The 22639-nt window shown below is 36.3% G+C and overlaps 2 protein-coding genes and 1 pseudogene across 2 annotated transcripts; all 3 read left to right on the forward strand.

Moving 5' to 3' along the window:
- The first annotated feature begins 525 nt into the window (after window positions 1–525).
- LOC132110458 (N-acylneuraminate-9-phosphatase-like) lies at window positions 526–3515 on the forward strand. Its single transcript, XM_059517082.1, has 2 exons — window positions 526–690; window positions 2784–3515. The coding sequence occupies exons 1-2, from the start codon at window positions 589–591 to the stop codon at window positions 3420–3422; spliced, it is 741 nt and encodes a 246-aa protein (XP_059373065.1). The 5' UTR covers window positions 526–588; the 3' UTR covers window positions 3423–3515.
- A 2036-nt stretch (window positions 3516–5551) lies between these two features.
- Window positions 5552–8623, forward strand: LOC132110459 (CDGSH iron-sulfur domain-containing protein 1-like). The gene is made up of 4 exons (XM_059517083.1): window positions 5552–5712; window positions 6335–6540; window positions 7784–7896; window positions 8323–8623. Exons 1-3 carry the CDS (start codon window positions 5685–5687, stop codon window positions 7871–7873), a joined length of 324 nt encoding a protein of 107 aa, XP_059373066.1. The 5' UTR covers window positions 5552–5684; the 3' UTR covers window positions 7874–7896; window positions 8323–8623.
- Window positions 8624–14267: 5644 nt separating this feature from the next.
- On the forward strand, window positions 14268–21693 carry LOC132110270 (inositol polyphosphate multikinase-like; annotated as a pseudogene).
- The last annotated feature ends 946 nt before the right edge of the window (window positions 21694–22639 follow it).

A 22639-nucleotide genomic window follows, 5' to 3' on the forward strand; every position in this document is an offset into this window, starting at 1 on the left:
ATGAACTATTTTATTATTTTTTAACAATGAACAGATCCACTACAATTCCTACATTAAACCCAGTTCTGGAAACCTAAAATAAGTAATCTAGACGTTTCATCATGTAGCATAATGTGTAATCAGTAATGGACTACAATTTGGACTACAATCGAAAAAGTACTCTACCCAGCTCAGTATATATTTTCAAATTAGGCTAATAAATCTTATAATTACATGAAATACTGTGAATTTAATTATCAACTTAGTTTAAATAAATAAATGCATACATACATACATACCACCACCATTACTACAACAAGGCCTTGTGTTACTTTTATACGAATAAAATAGGAATTAAATGAGAGCCTATTTTTCAGTGAAATATTTTATTTGACAACCTTAGTTGCTCGAAAAAAATGTAGAAACAACAAAAATCTCATCTAAGCGTCTAAAAACTACATATCAGCACCGACCTGTTATATAATCCCCACTTCTTTTTTAATCGGGAACTACATTTCCCAGAATGCAATGTGAGCGTTGCATCACAACATCTGCCTGACGTCAGTAGCCGGAGTTCCGCGTGTTCGGATGTGTTAACATCATACGTGGATGTGGAATACGATGGAAAGGCGAGCAGTTTCATCGATTATATTTGACTTCGACAACACGCTGGTCGATACAGCCGGTGCAGGACGAATTGCCATTCAGAAGGTAAATGAAGGAATAAGAAAAAAGCTGAAAAGCACTTTAAAGAACGGTTGACAATAGTATGGTATTGCCATAGTTTTTGGGCTTGTGTCATGGTATTATTTGACATACTTTGAGGCATACACTGTATTGAAGTGCCATTGTGTTACCATAGTTTTGGACACATGCCATAGTATTATTGGACGTATCTACATTTAGCAGGCGCTTTTGTCCAAAGCGACTTACAGTGCATTCAAGCTATTAGTATTTGTTTTCCCTGGGAATTGAACCCACGACCTTTTGCGCTGCTAAAGCTATGCTCTACCACTGAGAATACTATTGGACGTAAAATATGATAATAGGGTGGTATTTTTATAGGGGGGGGGGGGTGCTCTTAAGTATATATCAAATTACCATGGTATTACCATGTTTTTGTTTTTACACATATGCAATGGTATTTTTGACTTCATACTTTGAAGAATATTTTAAAGTATCATGGCATTATCATGGTTTTTAGACACATAATGGCAATGCCATGATTTTCTTTGACAGACTCTGAAGTATATACACATCATGGTTATTTTTACACACTTTTTAGGTGTATATCAAAGTACCATGGTATTACTATGTTTTTGGACACATGCAATGGTATTTTTTTTTTACATACTTTAAAGTGTATATCAAAGTACCATAATATTACCATGTTTTTTGACATGTACTGTGGAAATACTATATAATTGTTCTCCAAAAACTCCAAACTGTCCTATTTTTGTTTATTAAAGATATATATATTATGATTTACATTGTTGTAATGATATCAACCTTCATATTCATCCGGAAGAAGGAGGCGGGAACCGGCGGACAATCAAAAACATTTTAATAACAAAATAAACACAAAACAGCGCACCAGCCCCTCACGGACGACTGGTGCGCGCAAATAAAACCCAAAACACAACTAAAAGCCCAGGCCTGGTCCTCTCTCGTCCTTCACTGTCGTCGCTCCAGTTTTATATCCTTCCATCTCCTCCATGGGCCTCGAGACCGGTGGGACGAACAGGTGTAGTTCATCTCCAATCACTCCCCCGGCCTCGCTCCCATGTCCCTCGGCCCCGCCCCACTCGTCACATACCCCCATCGCCCCTCGCAGGCCGGGGGGTACTCCCGAGACTGCGCTCTACTCCCCCCCCCCCCCCCCCTCCCTCCGGGGGGGCCGCTCCCGGGGACCTGCGGGAACCTGGGGGTAGGACAGGCGAGGCGAGAGAAAAGGAGATGGAAGGAGGAGCGACAGAGACGAGAGAGGGGAGAGAGGAAAAAAAAAAAAAAAAAAATTCCGGTTCCCAGACGCACCGCTGCTCGGCCCTCCACCAGCTTGGTGATCTCCTCCGCGGTGCCTGGCGGTGGCACTGGACGGCCCTCGGCGGACGGCACGACACTCCTCCGCCGCCCGGTGGACGGCGACGGCTCCTCCGGTTTTGGGCAGCCGGCAGGAGTCCCCCGTTCCCTGCTCCTCCCCGTTCCGGCGGAGGCAGCAGGCTCCGGCCACCTGGCGAACGGCGCCGACTCCTCCGCTCCCTCACGGACGGCAGCCGTCTCTCCTCATCGTGGGCGGCCGGTAGCGAGCTCGCCCGTCCCCGGCAACTCGCTCCAGTCCACCGCCTCGAGCGTCCATGGCGGCACACTCCTCGCCAGCTCGATGGCACCGCGGATTCACCACAGCGGCGAGGGATCTTCAGCAGCGCGTCCCTCCTTCTCCCGGGCTTCGGCACCACTGTAACGATATCAACCTTCATATTCATCCGGAAGAAGGAGGCGGGAACCGGCGGACAATCAAAAACATTTTAATAACAAAATAAACACAAAACAGCGCACCAGCCCCTCACGGACGACTGGTGCGCGCAAATAAAACCCAAAACACAACTAAAAGCCCAGGCCTGGTCCTCTCTCGTCCTTCACTGTCGTCGCTCCAGTTTTATATCCTTCCATCTCCTCCATGGGCCTCGAGACCGGTGGGACGAACAGGTGTAGTTCATCTCCAATCACTCCCCCGGCCTCGCTCCCATGTCCCTCGGCCCCGCCCCACTCGTCACAATTGTGTTCTTTTCTTTTATTTTTTTTAGGTGTGTGAGCTGCTGAAGTCGATGCATGTGCCTGAGAGCCACATCAAAGACATCTGTGATCACTTTTTACGAAAGCTTCTCCACGAATCATTCGACCCATCAGAAGGAAAAACAATAGATGATGTGAGGATCCATCACTGGTATGAAGCCCTTCAGGAGACGCAGGGCACAGATCCTGATGCGGCTCTGGCCAGCAGCTGCTACTACACATGGAATAACACAAGGTTACAGGTGCTGACTCTTACTCCTGAGGTTCGATCTCTCCTGGAGGAACTGCAGAAGAACTACAAACTACTTCTGATTACCAACGGCGATACTCAGACGCAGTGGGAGAAGATCGAAGCAGTGGGATGTAAGGGTCTCTTTAGTTTGGTGGTAGTCGGAGGAGATCATCCTGAGCAGAAACCGGCACGCTCCATCTTCACTCACTGCTTCGAGTCTGCGGGAGTCCAGCCACAGGACTGCGTCATGGTGGGAGATTCTCTCAGTACAGATATCCAGGGAGGCATTGATGCAGGGGTACGGGCCACTGTGTGGATAAACAGTGACTGTAAATCTCTCCCGCTGGGCTCTGTGACTCCAGACTACACTCTACCTAGTGTACTAAATCTGAATGACGTTTTACTTGAACTGAGCTGATGTCTACTTATGTGAACCTTAAGATGCACACGTTTTTTTTCTTCTTTTAATTTGTAAAGAAAATTTGTCAGAGAAATGTGATGAATACTTATATCAGCACTAATTGCTACATTTTAATGTTCATTTAGCATAATTAACAGGATACAATACATCAGAAATCCAACTCTCTTCAAACTACATTAATCTGTATTGGATATCTTTTATTTTCATATTATAATTGCATTATTAAGATGCTAAAAATACTAAATTATTGGAATTATTAACCAGAAATATTAATATTTGCCAATATCTGAAAAATAATTGAATTTGTAGAATAAATGAATCATGGGTGGGTGACGTATGTCTTTGGGTATTTATATGATTGGTAAAAAAAAAAAATATACCAGGACACTCTTGTTCCGAGACACAAGATGGCTTTACCTGTCTGAGGAAACAGAACAATCTCAGTCCAGGGGGGAATTTTTCTCTTTCCCAGTACCTGCAGATGACACAAAATGTTCAAATTTATATTATAAATTGTTATTATATCAAAACTTTAAACATAATTAAATAAATTATATTGATCAAGGATAATGATCCACAAAAAAAAAAAGAAACATTACCCATCTTAAATCTCTGAAGAGGTTTGATGACTGATGGAGCCACTTCTTTTTCCATCCAGCCAATCATAGCCCCATCCAGTATGATGGGATAACAGTCAGAATACAGCTGACCGGGGCTCTAGTCTGCCACAGTTACACCTGGTGATAGTAAAAAGATAATTAACATATATTATATTAATATGATATAATACTGTGTGTGTGTGTATATACACACACACACACACACACACAAACACACAACCGGTCAAAAGTTTGGGATCAGTAAGACTTGCAAAGTAGTCTCTTATGCTCATCAAGGCTGCATTTATTTGATCACAAATACAGAAAAAAAAGGATCTTGCAAAATGATATTAAAATATAAAATAATGGTTTCTATTTTAATATCCTTTAAAATATAATTTATTTCTGTGATGCAAAGCTGAATTTCCATCAGCCATTACTCCAGTATAAAGTGTCACATGATCCTTCAATCATTCTAATATGCTAATTTATTAGTATAATTATCAATATTGGCAACAGTTGTGCTGCCAAATATGTTTTGGAAATTGCGATACTCTTTTCTAACAATATAAATCTTTGCTATCACTTCTTATCAATTTAACATATCCTTGCAGAGTAAAAGTTTTTATTCATCAAAGAATTCTGAAAAAAAAGTTCCAAAAAAATATTCAGCAGCACAACAGTTTCCAGCCATGATAATATATTCCGCATGATTTCTGAAGGATCATGTGACACTGAAGACTGGAGTAATGATGCTAAAAATTCAGTTTGCATCACAGGAATAAAATAGATTTTAATGTATATTAAAATAGAATAACGTTATTTTACATCATAATAATATTTCAAAATATGATAAATTTCTTCCTGTATTTGTTATATTATACTACTACTATTAATATTATTATTATGTTTATGTCATAAAACTAGAAAGCCAGCAGTTATTGTCTCAATACATCAACTAGTCACCATGTCATACGCTGTACACCAAACCCTTCCTCTTTCAAATGTTTTAAACTCGGCTCGGACTTCAGATTACACCACCCATACTGCTGGGTACACACCGGTACACACGCGTGTGTTTGTCAACTTGATCTAGGAAGTAGCGCAAGACTTCCTGTTACACTACTTCAAAATAAGAGTATTATTTTTATGAATGGTTTTGAAAAGTCACACGCACACAAAAGATCATTGGCTTACAGTCATGCCTTTCAACTCAGAATTTTAACCTTAAATGTAGTTTCATAAATATTTGGAGCTCCATGTAACATTTAAAACAACCCACGTCCACTGTATGAAAATGGTGGCAAATTAAAATATGAATTAATTTGAAAAACGTTAAGAACGTTTAAATAAATCGCTAAGAAATAAATAATTTTATATAAATAGCTGTTACCCTTAAAAATATCACAGATACTTTTATTTTGGTTTTAACGCTCTTATTGACTTGTAAAATATAATCAGACTCAGTTCAACCTTCACCGAGCACATGACCAACCGTAAAGTCAAAGAAAAAGTCATTCAGTTGCTTTATGACTCGCTTTCTGCGTAAATACAGCGCAAAGTTAATTAGCTTTAACTCTCCTTTTTGGTCTTTAGGACGATTGAAGATCTTCAAACTATGAGCAAAAAATAATCATAATACAAACAATAATAATTCATCATGAGCGTGTCCAAATCTTTCCATAAAGGTAAAGATTCATGAAAGATTTATATAAATGTGTTTTGTAAGGCAACTGTTCTGTTTTGCTCACGCTGCATGTGTCTATGGTCGGAGTTTAGCAGTAATTTAATCGAAACTACTGAAATAAACGGAAATAATGAAGATGTGGTGCACAAACACATCTGCAGATTGTTAATAATATCTAAGCGAGCGTCTCTGAATGTCTCCATTTGTCCGCTTTTACTCGTTGCATCGAGAATCTAATAGACCATCTCTGTTCTTATCAGGTTTCTATTAATTACATTTGGTTTAAATAACTCGCATGGATTTAGGTACTACGGTAATTTATTTAATGCAGATTCAACGTTTAATGGTTCAAACAGTAGATCTGTCATTGTGATGTTATTGGAGTCAAATATTTATTATCTTTAGTTTTTTTATTTTATTTAAGTAACAATATTAATGCTATATTAATAATAGCAATTTTAGTATAATGATATTCTTTTAAGTAATTATTTATTTATATTTAAGTAACAAATTACTATTTAAATTTATACATGCATATCTAAAAATGGGTCATTTAGACTGATTTAGACTGTGATGATATTATTGGAGTAAAAGGCTCTGTATGGTCTTCTGCCCTCCTTCAGCTGAGATCATCACTGCAGTGTCTGTGACATTTGGAGCTGCAGCAGCGGGAATCCTCATCTACAAAACATTCTTCAGCAAAAGCAAATGTGATAAGCCAAAGGTCAACCTTGATCTGCAGAAAGACAACCCCAAAGTGGTGCATGCATTCGACATTGAGGACCTGGGAGACAAAGCCGTGTACTGTAGGTGCTGGAGATCCAAAAAGGTCAGAAAGAGCTTAATGGAAAATTCTGAGACCCTAGGAATTTTTTTACTTTGAGTCAACAATAAAATTAGAGAAACAGTTGCATCAGAAAAGTGAGTTTTTTGTATGTTTATAGACGTCCATTTTGCAAACTGCAGTAGAGATGTTTACTCCTGCAGAAACTGAAAATAAAATGCCTTGCAGATGCCAGAATCTGAATCTAACCCTCGTGAAATCAGGAGAAATGTTTGTTTTGTACATATAATTCATGTACAGTTGGGTGTGATTGGTACAAGGGGGTGTTTATCTTGAACTTGTCTGTTAACATTCCCATTGAACTCATGCAAAGCTTGCTAGTCACGTATTGCAGGGGTGGATCCTTCTGCCATTGACCTGGCCCTGCAATAGGCTGCATCCGAAATTACACACATCCCTACTATATAGTGGGCAAAAAAACTTTATGTGAATAATAGTATGTCCAAATATGTAATTTTGGAAGCAGTGTCATCTTTGCTTGTGGGTTTTCAGTTCCCGAAAGTTTTAGCCAGTTTTAAATTCCATGTGACTGTTAATGTTCTGAGGTCATGGGAACATCACTAGTGGCTATTCTGACATGTGATCTTAAAGGCAGCTGAAGGGGAAAATATCAATTTCATTCAAAGAAAAGAGAAGTTGAGCATCAATAAGAATTTGTCATGTTTTTGAAAGATGTTTCTTATGATCACCAAGGCTGATAAAAACAGAAATATTGTTTAATATTATTTCAGCTTACAATAGCAGTGTGCTATTGTGATATATTTTAAAATGTAAATTATTCCTGTGAGACAAAGCTGAATTTTCAGTATCATTATTACTCCAATCTTCAGTGTCACATGATCCTTCAGGAATCATTCTAATAGGCTGATTTGCTGCTCAACCGACATTTGTTCTTATTGTTAATATTCAAAACACCTGTGCTGATTAATATTTTGTGGACACTGTGATTTTGTTTCAGGATTCTCTGATTAATACATATCTCAAAAGAACAGCGTTTATTTGAAATAGAAATCTTTTGTAACATTGTGAAATTCTTAACTATCACTTTTGACCTATTTGAGTCCTATCTAAAATAAAATAATAATAATAAAAAAACTTCTCCAAGGTAGCACTACAAATACATGTGTGGTCACTTTTTGGTCACAGGATGATTCAGTGGTTTTTAGCATCAGTGACATCAAACTTGCTATGACAGATCTTTAATTAAATTGTTTTTGGTCTCTTACAGTTTCCATACTGTGATGGTGCACATGCTAAACACAATCAGGAAACGGGAGACAACGTTGGTCCTCTGATCATAAAACACAAGGAGGCCTGAGCCTCTTTCACTGTTCCAGTGATCTGCTCTCAGACCAGTGCTCACTCTATCTCACATCTATCTATCTATCTATCTATCTATCTATCTATCTATCTATCTATCTATCTATCTATCTATCTATCTATCTATCTATCTATCTATCTATCTATCTATCTATCTATCTATCTATCTATCTATCTATCTATCTATCTATCTGAATACGGGTGGTTGTTAAGCAATACATATTGTTTTACATTTTTTTAAATCTTCTTAGACTTTATGGGATATGTTCTGGTTTAACCAAACTCTCCTAAATATGTTTCTGTGACTAAACACTGGTCATATTATTTTAGATAAACTAGAGACAAAAGCACATCAGTCTGAGTTTGAGCTGAATCTAGTATGTTTTTGGAGATAAATATGAATGTGAAATGAGTAAGAAAACCAAATGGCCATCATCTCATGTTTACTTTCCATGAAACTTCACATGTGACCTTACTGACATTAAATATATTTCAAGTTGCTTTCTCCTATATCTATATATTTTAAATCATAGTCACAGAATCTGTCAGGTACTGTTTTGTAATTTAAAATATAATTAGGAGGATTTTGCATCTTGTCATTCAGATGTACTTGTGGAGGTGAGGGTCTATTTATGTAACAACAAAATGTTGCACAGAGCAAAATCATGTTTTGATGACATTGTCTTTTCTGTGAAATTATTATTTTTCTCTCTCAGAAAAGTACACTGTACAAGTTTGATGTTAAATAAACAGTCAACGTGAACGAGTCATTATCTAGCTCGGCTCCGTGTTCATCTCTCTCTTTACAGCAGTTCAGTCAGTGTACTGTTTGAGTAAATGCATTACTCCGGGATATTGGTTTGTTTAACTCAGAGGGAGTGTCAGCCACATTAAACAAGTTAACAGCTTAAGTAATTTGAAGATTAATGCGTATTCTATTTGGTGAACTGGTTCAAAAAGATCCGGTTACATGGAATGATTCGTTCGCGAACCGGATATCACAAACTGCTTTGTTTTGAACTCTCTCTCACAACAGACACGGAAGAGAAGACAATGATGAATAAAGTCGTAGTTTTTGCTATTTTTGGACCAAAATGTATTTTCGATGCTTCAAAAAATTCTAACTGACCCTCTGATGTCACACGGACTACTCTGATGATGTTTTTCTTACCTTTCTGGACATGGACAGTAGACCGTACACACAGCTTCAATGGAGGGACTGAGAGCTCTCGGACTCAATCTAAAATATCTTAAACTGTGTTCCGAAGATAAATGGAGGTCTTACGGGTTTGGAACAACATGAGTTATTAATGACATAATTTTCATTTTTGGGTGAACTAACGCTTTAAGGAAAGCTGAGGAAAGCTGTTCTCTGCATTTCCAAGAGACAAGACTATACCTCCCTAGACTAGTGTTGTGTTTGTACTAAACCCAGAGCAGCCCTGAATGAATCGACAGAATGACCCAACTCATATTCTAATACTATAGACTGCATTTAAAAAGCTTTGCTAATAATGTACTGCGTGTGTCTTTACACAAAAACTACATGATGTAAATAGCCTAGAAATGAAAAACACAGGAACTCATAGTGAGTCCAACTGCAATATCATGATAAACTCATTGTGATGTTGTTACAATGATTATTAATTTTGATTAATATAAAGTTTTGAGGGGACCATCTCATATTCTGGTCTGTGATAAACATAACTATACTTTGAGATTTTGTTGTGCAAGATAAACCTCACATACTCACACTCAAACATTCATATGTGTTAACATCAGTGTTGTGCTAGTTACTAAGAAATAGTAACTAGTTACAGTTACTAGTTACTTAATTCAAAAAGTAACTCAATTACTTTGTTGTTTACTTACACCAAAAAGTAATGCATTACTGTTAAAAGTAACTTTTTAGTTACTTTTTTAAAGAACATTCTTTAATGTTCCCATTAATGTGCTTTTATGCGTTATGGTCTATACAAACACAAAGTAAAACAGAAAGTAGTTTTTAAACACTATTTTGATTAAGTCAGACCAGCACAAACTGAATATTGTATATCACAACACAAGGATTTCTGAAATAAATAACAAAACACCTGAATAATATATTCAGAATCAAAAACTAAAGTGGCTTCTGCATCATAAAAGCTGTTGTGTTGAGCCCTTAAAATGTTCCTTTCACAGCTTAAGTATGAAAACTATCAACAATGGACAACATAACACAAAACATTTTGAAATAAATAAATGAAAGCAATCTGAATTATTCAGAATCAATTTCGATAAAAACATACATACATACATGCATATACATATGTATATAAATAAATAAATAAATATATATATAAATGCTGTTTAAAAATGAAATCTGTTTTCATGCTAAGGAGATGACTGAAAGCCTGTATGAGAAAAACATACAGAGAATCACTTAAGACACTTTGCTGTGTAGACCCATCCATCCATCCATTCCACATAATAATATTCATTAAAACTGTAAGTTAACACGTAGGAGCCTGCTGCATGAATCTGTGAGTAGGCTACAGTTTACAAATCCATGGGAACAGATTGCGAAAGTGATTCGCGAACCCCAAACTGACTCAAATGATTTTCGAACCTGCTTTGAACTCCCGAACTGACTCAAATGATTCGCGAACCCGCTACGAACTCCCGAACTGATTCAAATGATTCGCGATCCCGCTCCGAACTCCCGAACTGACTTAAATGATTCGCGAACCACAAACTGACTAAAATGATTCGCCAACCTGCTCCGAACTCCCGAACTGACTCAAATGATTCACGCTCCGAACTCCCAAACGGACTCAAATGATTCGCGAACCCGCTTTGAACTCCCGAACTGACTAAAATGATTCACCAACCTGCTCCAAACTTCCAAACTGACTCAAATGATTCGCGAACCAGCTCCGAACTGACTCAAATGATTCGAGCTCCGAACTCCCAAACTGACTCAAATGATTCGCGAACCCGCTTTGAACTCCCAAACTGACTCAAATGATTCGCGAACCCGCTCCGAACTCCTGAACTGATTCAAATGATTCGCGATCCCCAAACTGAGTCAAATTATTCGCGAACCCGCTCCGAACTCCCAAACTGACTCAAATGATTCGCGATCCCGCTCCGAGCTCCCGAACTGATTAAAATGATTCACGCTACGAACTCCCAAACTGACACAAATGATTCGCGATCCCCAAACGGACTCAAATGATTCGCAAACCCGCTCCCAACTCCCAAACTGACTCAAAAGATTCGCGATCCCGCTCCGAGCTCCCGAACTGATTAAAATGATTCATGCTCCGAACTCCCGAACTGACTCAAACGATTCGCGATCCCCAAACTGACTCAAATGATTCGCGAACCCGCTCCGAACTCCCGAACCGACTCAAATGATTCGCGCTCCGAACTCCCGAACTGACTCAAATGATTCACGCTCCGAACTCCCGAATTGACTCAAATGATTCGCGAACCTGCTCCGAACTCCCAAACTGACTCCAATGATTTGCAAACCCGCTTTGAACTCCCAAACTGACTCAAATGATTCTGAAATTAATTCTTTCATTCTGAGTGGAAAATACTTGGGTTTAGTTATCATACTTTTCACATATGTGAAGACGCATGCATAATCAGTGTAACTAAAGCTGTGATCAATAACAGTAAATATGAAGGAACGTATAAAATCGTACAATTAAGAACGACGTCTATGCTATGTAAATCAGATGTCTAATAGACGTAACATTCAAATATTAAACGTCTGTAATACATCTACCGGAGGTCGCTGGAACGTCGGAAAAGGACGTCTATGCGACGTCTTCCAGATGAGCAAATGCCCTCAAAACGACGTCTCCCAGATGCAAACGCATACATCGCACAGACGTCCCCGCGACGTACCTGTGCTATCTGGGAAGGTACGAAAAGTATGTTGTTAACAAATAAAATATCAATATTTTCATTCCCAATTGCTTTCCACGTTGAAACATCCACGAACATAACCAAGTGAGCAGATCACTCTCTCACTATTTGATTGCTCTAGTCTTTATCCACTCATCATCATCATCCACACGAGAACACACGAGAACTCTGACCACAGCTGCTGTGCTTCAAAAGCTCTTGCAGCAGCTCAACAGTGGTTTTCTCTGAGGTGGTCGGATCACATCAGATTGTGGTTAATCTTGCAGATCATGATTTATATCTACTCTTCCTCTCCCTGCAGTTTGGTAATATAAAGATTCCTCCTTTGAACTCCCACCTCTTCTGTGGGTTTTATTGTTCTGGGTCTGAATTTGGGCTCCTGGGGTCTCAAAAAAGAAACATTTTCAATCTCCAAGGTGAACGTTATGACAACTCCAGTGTTGTGCTAGTTACTAAGAAATAGTAACTAGTTACAGTTACTAGTTACTTAATTCAAAAAGTAACTCAATTACTTTGTTGTTTACTTACACCAAAAAGTAATGCATTACTGTTAAAAGTAACTTTTTAGTTACTTTTTTAAAGAACTTTCTTTAATGTTCCCATTAATGCGCTTTTATGCGTTATGGTCTATACAAACACATAGTAAAACAGAAAGTAATTTTTAAACATTATTTTGATTGAGGCAGACCAGCACAAACTGAATATTGTATATCACAAGGATTTTTGAAATAAATAACAAAACACCTGAATAATATATTCAGAATCAAAAACTAAAGTGGCTTCTGCATCATAAAAGCTGTTGTGGTGAGCCCTTAAAAATGTTCCTTTCACAGCTTAAGTATGAAAACTATCAACAATGGACAACATAACACAAAACATTTTGTAATAAATAAATAAATGAAAGCAATCTTAATTTAGATTGGAACGGATTGTGGAAGTGTGTGCGCAGATTATGAATTTGTGGGTACAGATTAAAAAACCGAGGGTACGGTTTACAAAATCCGAGCGCACAGATTGGAAATTCGTGGGCTAGGATAGGACATTCGAACCAGAAAGACACAGCTTACATTACATAAAACATAAAAGGTTTTTGTCTTTATGCTCAACTAAAGTGAAATAATGAGAATATTTCCACTTTGAGAAACTTGTGTTGCTCTCGCCTTGACTCGCCATGACTGCTGCACATACTTGAATAAACGGAAACACGCCCACAGTGCGTCTTCGTGTTTACAGTGGTTGGCATCCACCAATCCTACAATGCGTCGCTGCTGCAAACAGGTTAGGCTGCACTTCAGTCAAAATTAATTAATTAAAAAAAAAGTAACGGACAGGCAATGCAATATGGTAACGGTAACGGAGTTAATTTATTTAAAAAGTAATGCGCTACAGTATGTGTGTGTGTGTATATATATGTATGTGTGTGTACATGTATATATTAAACTTAAGGAGCTCATTAATTAAACACAATTTGGAACTCATGTCCACAATTTTTTTGTGTTGTGTCATTAGTTGTGTCTTAATTTGATTAATAATTATTACACAAATAATATTTTAAAATTACATTTCAAAATTTTTTATTTTACTCTTTAATTTTTTTTACTATTAATTTATTCTTCATTTTTGTCTATTCTATATTATTCCACCCTTTATATTACATATTCTTCTCGCTATTATTAACCTATTGTTGTTCTGTTATTTATTATGGTATTATTCATATTATACATATAATTTTATGCTATTATAAATCTATTATATCACATACCGGTATGTTATACCGTTGTACTCGCTTTTCATATTATTCACTTTACTTTAAGTTGTACTACATATACTTTTTAATATAACATATCACTTTTACTATATTTCTAGTGTGCACTGTATCAGTGCATATTTTCATTTTCACTGGATCCATAGCCTCATCAGTTACATGTATTATTATTTGTTATGGAGTTCATCTGTAGGCTATAGTGCTATCAAAATGAAAAGCAGACTACAAGTGTGTCACTTTTTGATTTGTATTTGCTTGTTTTATTACATTTTCTCAACGATAGTAAATTATTAGTGTTTAAAGATGTATTATTTAGATTTTATCCCAGTATTTCAAAGGGAATGAGCTGTGTTCTGACCTGAGACACAAGAAAAATGTTGGGATTGAACACAGAGAAAGCAATAAAACAACTACATATCATGTAATGTACATTCAAATTACATTATATGAATATGTCACAGTTATACTAAATTAACAGATTTGTAAACCAAAAAAAATCAACGAAATCAACAAGTGAGACAAATGTGAGCTTTCAATTAATAATTTTCCAAACCTAACTAAATAACTGGAGGCAAAGTTTTTTTTAACTGCACGTAGATCACAAACCTCTGAAATCGGTTGATAAATGTGAACGTTATCGTGTTTTTATTCAGTATTCAGTATTTATTCAGTTATTCATTTGTTTTAAGGCAGTCCTGCCCTCACTAACATGGAAGACGCGTTGACGTATCGCGGCAACGGCTCAAAGCGGCCAATGAGGCGTCTAGGTATTTATATGTCTATGGACGCAACCATAGAAGCAGTGGACTGAGTCTGGAGTAGAAACATCCAGAGCCACCGTGCACATGGTGAAAAATGGGCTACAGAGAAGCAGCACTGGACTGTTGCTCAGTGGTCCAAAGTACTTTTTTCGGATGAAAGCAAATTTTGCATGTCATTCGGAAATCAAGGTGCCAGAGTCTGGAGGAAGACTGGGGAGAAGGAAATGCCAAAATGCCTGAAGTCCAGTGTCAAGTACCCACAGTCAGTGATGGTCTGGGGTGCCATGTCAGCTGCTGGTGTTGGCCCACTGTGTTTTATCAAGGGCAGGGTCAATGCAGCTAGTTATCAGGAGATTTTGGAGCACTTCATGCTTCCATCTGCTGAAAAGCTTTATGGAGATGAAGATTTCGTTTTTCAGCACGACCTGGCACCTGCTCACAGTGCCAAAACCACTGGTAAATGGTTTACTGACCATGGTATTACTGTGCTCAATTGGCATGCCAACTTTCCTGACCTGAACCCCATAGAGAATCTGTGGGATATTGTGAAGAGAAAGTTGAGAGACGCAAGACCAGTGTTGGGGAGTAACTAGTTACATGTAACGGCGTTACGTAATTTAATTACAAAATTATTGTAACTGTAATTAGTTACAGTTACTACGAAAAAATAAGTAATTAAATTACAGTTACTTATGAAATTTTAACGATTACAAAGGGGATTACATTTGAATATTTACACACATCCACATACAGATTTTACTGATTTCTTTCCCAAATTTGCACTGACTATTCTGAGACATACCGCCCTAATAATTTCCGGGATGCGGAAACACAGTCTGGTTCGTAGAATCCAGTCATAAAAACGAAATGCCTAACGCGGACGGAATATGCCACATTTTGGATGACTAAATCAAAAGTAGGTCAGTACACTTGAATCAAAACATGACATGGACTAGTATCTGTCAATATTAATCCCCAAAAATGCAATATATGACTTGCACATTCTGCGTGTCTGTGGAAATCAGGCGCGGACTGGACACCGGGAGAAACGGGGCAATTCCCGGTGGCCTGGCAGCCGATTTTGCCCTCTATTTTAATATTGTTATTGTATAATTGCAGGCGGAATGTACTAAAGCAATCATTTGTGAATCCGCCATTTGATAATTGAATCTCTAATAAGTCATGAAGTGTTAGTCGTGACTCGCGCGCTCTCTGCGCCTCCGCCAAACGGTTTGGATCAGACTCAGAGTAATCAATGCGAGAGAGTGGACTGTAGAAGTGCACAGCTGGAGCAGAGAAGCAGAACTACTGTTCAGGGTTTCAGGTTAGTTTCATCTGTAAAGATGCTTTTATGTCTTTGTTTTTTTATTTATTTAATCAAGCAGCAGCACGTTGCTCATCAGTCATCACTCAAAATACTATATAAAGGACATCATTATTACATGTTTTAATGCTACAGTAGTAATTTAGCTGAAAAAAAAAATCAGTTTTTTTATAGGTTTAGGGGGAGCTATACAGACAACAACACAACCCTTACGAAAATTTACATTTTAATATTTAACTATAAATCCAGAGAAAATGGTTACTATTGTTTTACTGTGGTAACCAAAAATTTAAAATTATTTTACAAATGTATTTATTTAAAAATAAATACAAATCCATTTGCAAAAAAACAAAACAAACAAAACAAGGTTATTTTACTTTTATATAGGCTAATAAAAGCATGGTTAATTTTTGTAAGGGAAAACATGACTCGTGTACAGTATTAGGATTTTTTTTATAAAGATATTGAAGTATTGTAGAGTATTTTATTGTAAAGTATAGTTTTGTTCAATCTTGAGTATTAAAGTAATGAGAGAGATGGATAACAGGGCAAAATAAAGAGACTGAAGAGAAAAATGGAAGTGAAGGTGCAGTTCAGGAGAGAACTTTTAATTATTTTGCATGTCCCCAAATTAAGGATATAAACCTTTTTTTATGTCAGGTCCATACAAAAAATAGTTTTGTCCATGGATTTGTTTGTATGAGTTTGAATTTTCCAGTCTGAATTTTTTTCATGGTTTCATTTACTACACATAGGCCTACTGAAGCTCGCAGTGTTTTCAACCTCTGCCGTCTTAATATAGGAGTACACGAGCACATAAGCATAATTTCTAGAACTGCTCTGTGTCACTTCATGTGCATTTTACTTATTTTGAGAAAACTATAATCATATACAAAGAGACAGCAGTTAAAAAAAACCACCAATGTTTCAGGAGTTTAGTACAAAGAATACGTCACATGCTTATTAGATAACTGTATTTAAGTTGATGTATATGCTTTTATTTATTATTCTTTAATTTTCACAAATTTAGAAAAGTAATCAAAAAGTACTCAAAAGTAATTAGTTACATTACTTTAATAAAGTAATTGAAAAAGTTACACTACTATTACATTTTAAACAGGGTAACTTGTAATCTGTAACCTATTACATTTTCAAAGTAACCTTCCCAACACTGCGCAACACCCAACACTCTGGATAGGCTTAAGGCCGCTATCGAAGCATCCTGGGCCTCCATAACACCTCAGCAGTGCCACAGGCTGATTGCCTCCATGCCACGCCGCATTGAAGCAGTCATTTCTGCAAAAGGATTCCCGACCAAGTATTGAGTGCATAACTGAACATAATTATTTGAAGGTTGACTTTTTTTGTATTAAAAACACTTTTCTTTTATTGGTCGGATGAAATATGCTAATTTTTTTAGATAGGAATTTTGGGTTTTCATGAGCTGTATGCCAAAATCATCAGTATTAAAACAATAAAAGACCTGAAATATTTCAGTTGGTGTGCAATGAATCTAAAATATATGAAAGTTTAATTTTTATCATTACATTTTGGAAAATAATGAACTTTATCACAATATGCTAATTTTTTGAGAAGGACCTGTAATATGATTATAATGTAATTCTTATTATGACACTCATTTATTTATATGGCTTCTTTTTCTCCTGAGTTTTCTTTCAGATGTTTTCCTGGCTTCCATAACATCTTTCACACTCAGAATATTTACAGTTGTCTTGATGATGAAGTGTCAGCAGGTTTTCAATGTTTGCTACAGTATAATTGCACAGGTGTTCTGAAGAATCCTGGATCGATCCTGAAACAGCTACAAGCTCCTCTGAGAGGCCCACGAGAGATGAACCTCTACACAAAGGTAACTAAGATGAATCAGTCTGTACAGCGATGCAAATAATGTCGGGGGGACAAATATATGATCCAAACTAACACTTTAAATAATAGAAAAAACAAGCCAAGCACAGTGCAGAAATCAAGTTTCTGTTAAAAATTAAGTAATTACACTACCCTTTTTAAAAATGCTTGTATACTGCAAGGACCCTCTATTCATCAAAGGATCATCACAAATTTTTTTATGTTTCCACAAAAATCAGTTGTTTTCAACAAATATTCACTCCTTATTTTCAGTTAAATATTCACTATTTGAGAGTGTCAGAATGAAAGAGTATAAGCAGCAAGCAAAAATCTGTTCTAAAAACGTTATAAAAACATTATTTCTTAATGTTTTCCTTTTCACATATTTAAAGGTATTTGCTAAAGACTGTACAAATAAAAAGCTGCTGGACCTGTAGCAACATCTTCCCAAGTTCTATGGCACATGGAGGCCAAATTTATTTTGTGTTAATGGGAACGTTTAGGGAATATTTAGTTTGATAATTTTATGGGAATGTTATATTTTACTATTGTCAGAACGTTCTGAAACATATAACATTAAAAAAAATGTAAGATTAAAATATATAAACATTTTTGAAAAAAAAAATAACTCCATGAACTCTGTATAAATAAACATTTTTGTGCTGATGTTTTGAGAGTCTTATTAAAGGCCGGATAACTGAACAATCATTCTATTAACATCATTAGAAGAATGTTTGTTTCATAACTTTGAGAGAACCTTCAGAGAACATTAGCCAAACGTTAGCTGGGAACACCCAGTATTGTTCATATAAATACAGCAGATAGTGAACATGAAATAACATCTGAAACCCATTTTACTTCCATAATCTTATGGACTCAAAAATAAAACAGGATATTAGGGGTGGAGCATGCTGTTACATTCTGATATGATTATGGAAGCAAACCTTTGTTTTATCTGAAATAAAATGCACAGATGCACAATAAGACCAAGATTACTGAATAAGAAAACAAATAAGATCAGATGTGATTTAATGACTTTATTAAAGCACTAATGACATGTTGTGTCAGTCTTGGTTGAACTCAGCAGTCACGTTCATTAAAACAGTTTCTTTAGAAGTTGAGCTTGAAGGTCATCAGCTTTAGTTAGTCTTATCTATGTTTGGTGAATTTAGAGGGTTATTAATGTGTTAATAATTGATAGAATTCATATTTTTGGGGAGTTACAATGTGTCCAAAGTGCATGTGCTTTGTGGGTGATGTGTTTGTTTAGTCTGTATATAGTCTGCATACTTTAAAGGAGTCTTCAGTTATAAGTATTAGACTTTACTTAGACTTCTTTTCTGCAGTCTTGTGTTTGTGACCATCCTGGTAATGGCACACCATAAATCACTGTGTCAGCTGACAGCACTGAGAACGAACTTGTCAGAAATAATTGACTGATCATTGAGGCTTATCAGCTGAAAACTGTCATTTGGCTTCTGAAAGATCACTAACTTTAGTATTTGGCAAGATTACAGAAATCAGTCCTGAAGCATTCAGACAGTAAGACGAAATAATCACTGCTTTTTAACAATGTTTTAATGTTGGACTGAAGAGTAATGATTATTTTCTGAAGATTCAGTCAGGTCTGTATAGATTTTCACTTTCCCAGTCAACATTTTTCACTGGCTCAGCTGCAAAGGAATAATCAGAAATTTTTATATTTTTAAGTTACTTTTTACATTTTTACATATACATTTTTCAGTTTATGTTTATGTTAATATTTCAGTTCATTATATCGTTCAGAAGTTTTTTTCAAGAGTTTTTAAAAACTAGATTAAAACTTTTATTCATCATGGATGAATTCAATTTATAAAAGTAACAGTAAAGACTATTTCTATTCATCAAAGAATCCTAAAACACACACACACACACACACACACACACACACACACACACACACACACACACACACACACACACACACACACATTTCAAAATTCAGATTTGTCATCACAGGAATAAAATATATTGTAAAATATATTAAGATAAACAAATATATATATTACTGTTACTGGGCATGAGGGTGAGACATTGTGTGTGTGTGATTTATTAACTTATCCTCATTATGCAGGCTCCCCTGTTTTTCTGCTGTTTTATCTCTGTATCATCCTCTCAGTATCTGATTTTCTTATCCAACGTGTGAAGGTTCATAAACACAATATTAAGCTTCAGATCACCCAAGTGAAAGCTCTCAAGGTTCTTATTTTAATGCTGCTCAACAGAAATCCCCGTCTGTTGTCTTGTAAGGCTTGATCATTATTCAGAGCTCATCCAAACACTAGGTTAATCACCTCTGGGGAATACTAATAAGACATTTGATGATACGATTGTGATGAAACCAGTTGAAGCCAATTGAAGCCAATGTTGCCAATATTCTTTGTAAAACTGCCTTTGATGCCTTTCTCTGACTTTTAATTAATGATTGAATTGTTGGTGAAAATTTTAAAGTAATTGAAAATATTTTCATTCAGTACAAATTTAATATTTCTCTAATGATATTTATATAATTTATTTAGGTTTTTGTACTACGACAGAATAAATATATATTTCAGAATTTATATTTTTGGAAAGGGGGTCCCTCGTGATGGGATTGTCATATTTAGGGGCCCTTGGGATCAAAAAACTATGAAACCCCTGACCTGGACAGTCACAATGTGTCTTAATGCTATTAGGTGGTGCAGACTTTAACATCTGTTCTCTGTTCATCTAAAACCAACCATGATAAATTACACCTGAAAAAACATTTGATCAATGTCACTCCATCATTAAATTAAACAAGTTCTGATTGCTGTGCAGCTTTTTCTAACAGTAAAGACAGAAAAATAGTCACAGGAAACATCCCTGACTCTATAATACAATTCAGTTGTTGAAATTATGCTGCATTTTACTTTATTATTGACGTTTTTTGCAGCCTTGTGAGTTCCATTAGGTCTCTAACTCTTTTCCTCTGTTCAGTGTTTCCTTCCTCCAGCCTCTCAGTAAATCATCTTCTCTCTCTGCGTTCTGCTTGTTCTGGTTTCTTTGCACCTAATTGGTTTCAGTGTCTCAGGGCTGGGAAATATTTGCTAGCTGCTGTCACCCTCTCCTTCCTTTCCCCTCTCTCTCTGTTGCTCTTGGTTCCCGTGTTATTTCAGTTTGGTTCATTTGTTTTGTAGCGTAGAAGGATCCATTCAGTGTGAGGCTCATCACAGTTTTCAAGTCTGTATGCATGCCAGTCTCTCCATCGCTGTTCTAAACCTAGTAAGGCCTCATTCAAAGGCACACTCCGAATGTTTACCTAATATTTGTCTGTGTGGTGTATTTAGCTAATGCTTAATTCTAGACAGCAAGGCAGACCTGCTGCATGTTTCTCTTCATTGCAGTGTTTCTGATGGATCTCATCTTCTCACCTCAGGGGTACCAGATAGACTGTTACAGACAGTTACATTACTCATCACCAGTTCTATGGACGCAGTCTTGGAAAAGACAGCATTAAAAATGGTGTGTGACTCCAACTTCATTATTATTATTATTATTATTATTATTATTATTATTATTATTACTTATTATTCCTGTTACTGAGATTACTCAGTATATACAAAGAAAATGAGTGAATGAATGAATGAATGAATGAATGAATGAATGAATAAACGAGTAGGATCAGAGCTGTGCAAGTCTGGATTTCAGGAATTTTTTAAATGCTATTGGTACTAATGGGAACTGTGTTTATAATAATGCTAAGAACTGAAATCTGTGAATTTTTATTCCCTTAGGTCTGACTAGATTTTTCCAAAATGGTCAAGAATTACGGAGGCATGCAGTTTCTCTCTGAAATCCAAAGCATTCTCCACTGGTTTGAGAGCCAGACTCTCTGTTGCTGGTGTATGAAGGCTCTTCTCACACAGTCAATGGATCCAAACATAAGCCTGCTGAGCCAGGAACAGAACATCAGCAGGGGGAGCCACAAAGCAACTCTACCAACTCCCATGAGACTTTGAGTTTTCTGCCACGAGGTTCAGCATGAGAGGAACGCCAACGGAAAGTGTGGAGGAAGCATAGAAGAGAAAGAAAGAAAGAAGAGAAAGAAAGATAAGAGGCAGTTTGGACAGGAGGAGACAGTGGAGGTGAAGATGATCGATTTTGTTCATGTATTTCCCGGCTAAAATATTTCTGTCTGTTGTTTTAAATTCATTGCAGGTCATTTCACACACATACACAAACATTGCTGAAGCCTTATATTGGTTAGTAGGTTTATTATATATTTATAGGGATATTTTTCCTAATCTTTTGAGATAAAAGAGTTCATTGTAAACATACTGGATAACATACTGGATTTTTCCGGATAAAAAAGGCTTTCACAGTTGGCTGTCAACATCTAATAATTACAAAAAATATAGGTCATAAATTATGATATGATAAAGCAGTTCAACTGTGCTGTTAAAACACTCTTACAATGTGAGCTACTGATGTCTCATAATGACTCCACTTCTGATGCAACTATTAATGTTTTTATTCCAAAAATGCACTTTTTGATTCCAAAGTAAATTATAGTTAGATTTATTTGTGTTTACCTTATTTTACTGCCCAAAAAAAAAAAAATCTAAATCAAACTACCTTTAAAAAAGTAATTTAATTTTGGCTGATGTGAGTCTGTAAAAACAATATGTTTAACAAGTTATTTGTTTATTAAATTTTTTTTTTTTGATCTTGTATTTTTTAAGAACGTTTATTGATTGAAAATAAGAAAAGTTACCAAGAACATGTTCAGTGTTTTACAATTACAATTATACAATAATAATAATAATTATTATTATTTTTTTTTACAATAAATTAGCAATGAGCAGTCAGTAAAATAATATTTTAAGAAAATGTAGCATTACATCACTTGCTCAACAATTGGTCCTCTGTAGTGAATGGGTGCTGTCAGAATGAGAATCCAAACAGCTGATAAAAACAACATAATAATCTACAAGTAATACACACAACTCCTGTCCATCTGCCTGTTTTTAAGAAACACATCCATCATCATGACATTTTAAACTTTAAATCGTTGCTTTAATGTACAGAATTAATAATTACATGACTGATTTTATGCTGCTGACATTCATT

The sequence above is a fragment of the Carassius carassius genome, chromosome 30, assembly GCF_963082965.1.
Source record: "Carassius carassius chromosome 30, fCarCar2.1, whole genome shotgun sequence".
Classification (NCBI taxonomy): domain Eukaryota; kingdom Metazoa; phylum Chordata; class Actinopteri; order Cypriniformes; family Cyprinidae; genus Carassius; species Carassius carassius.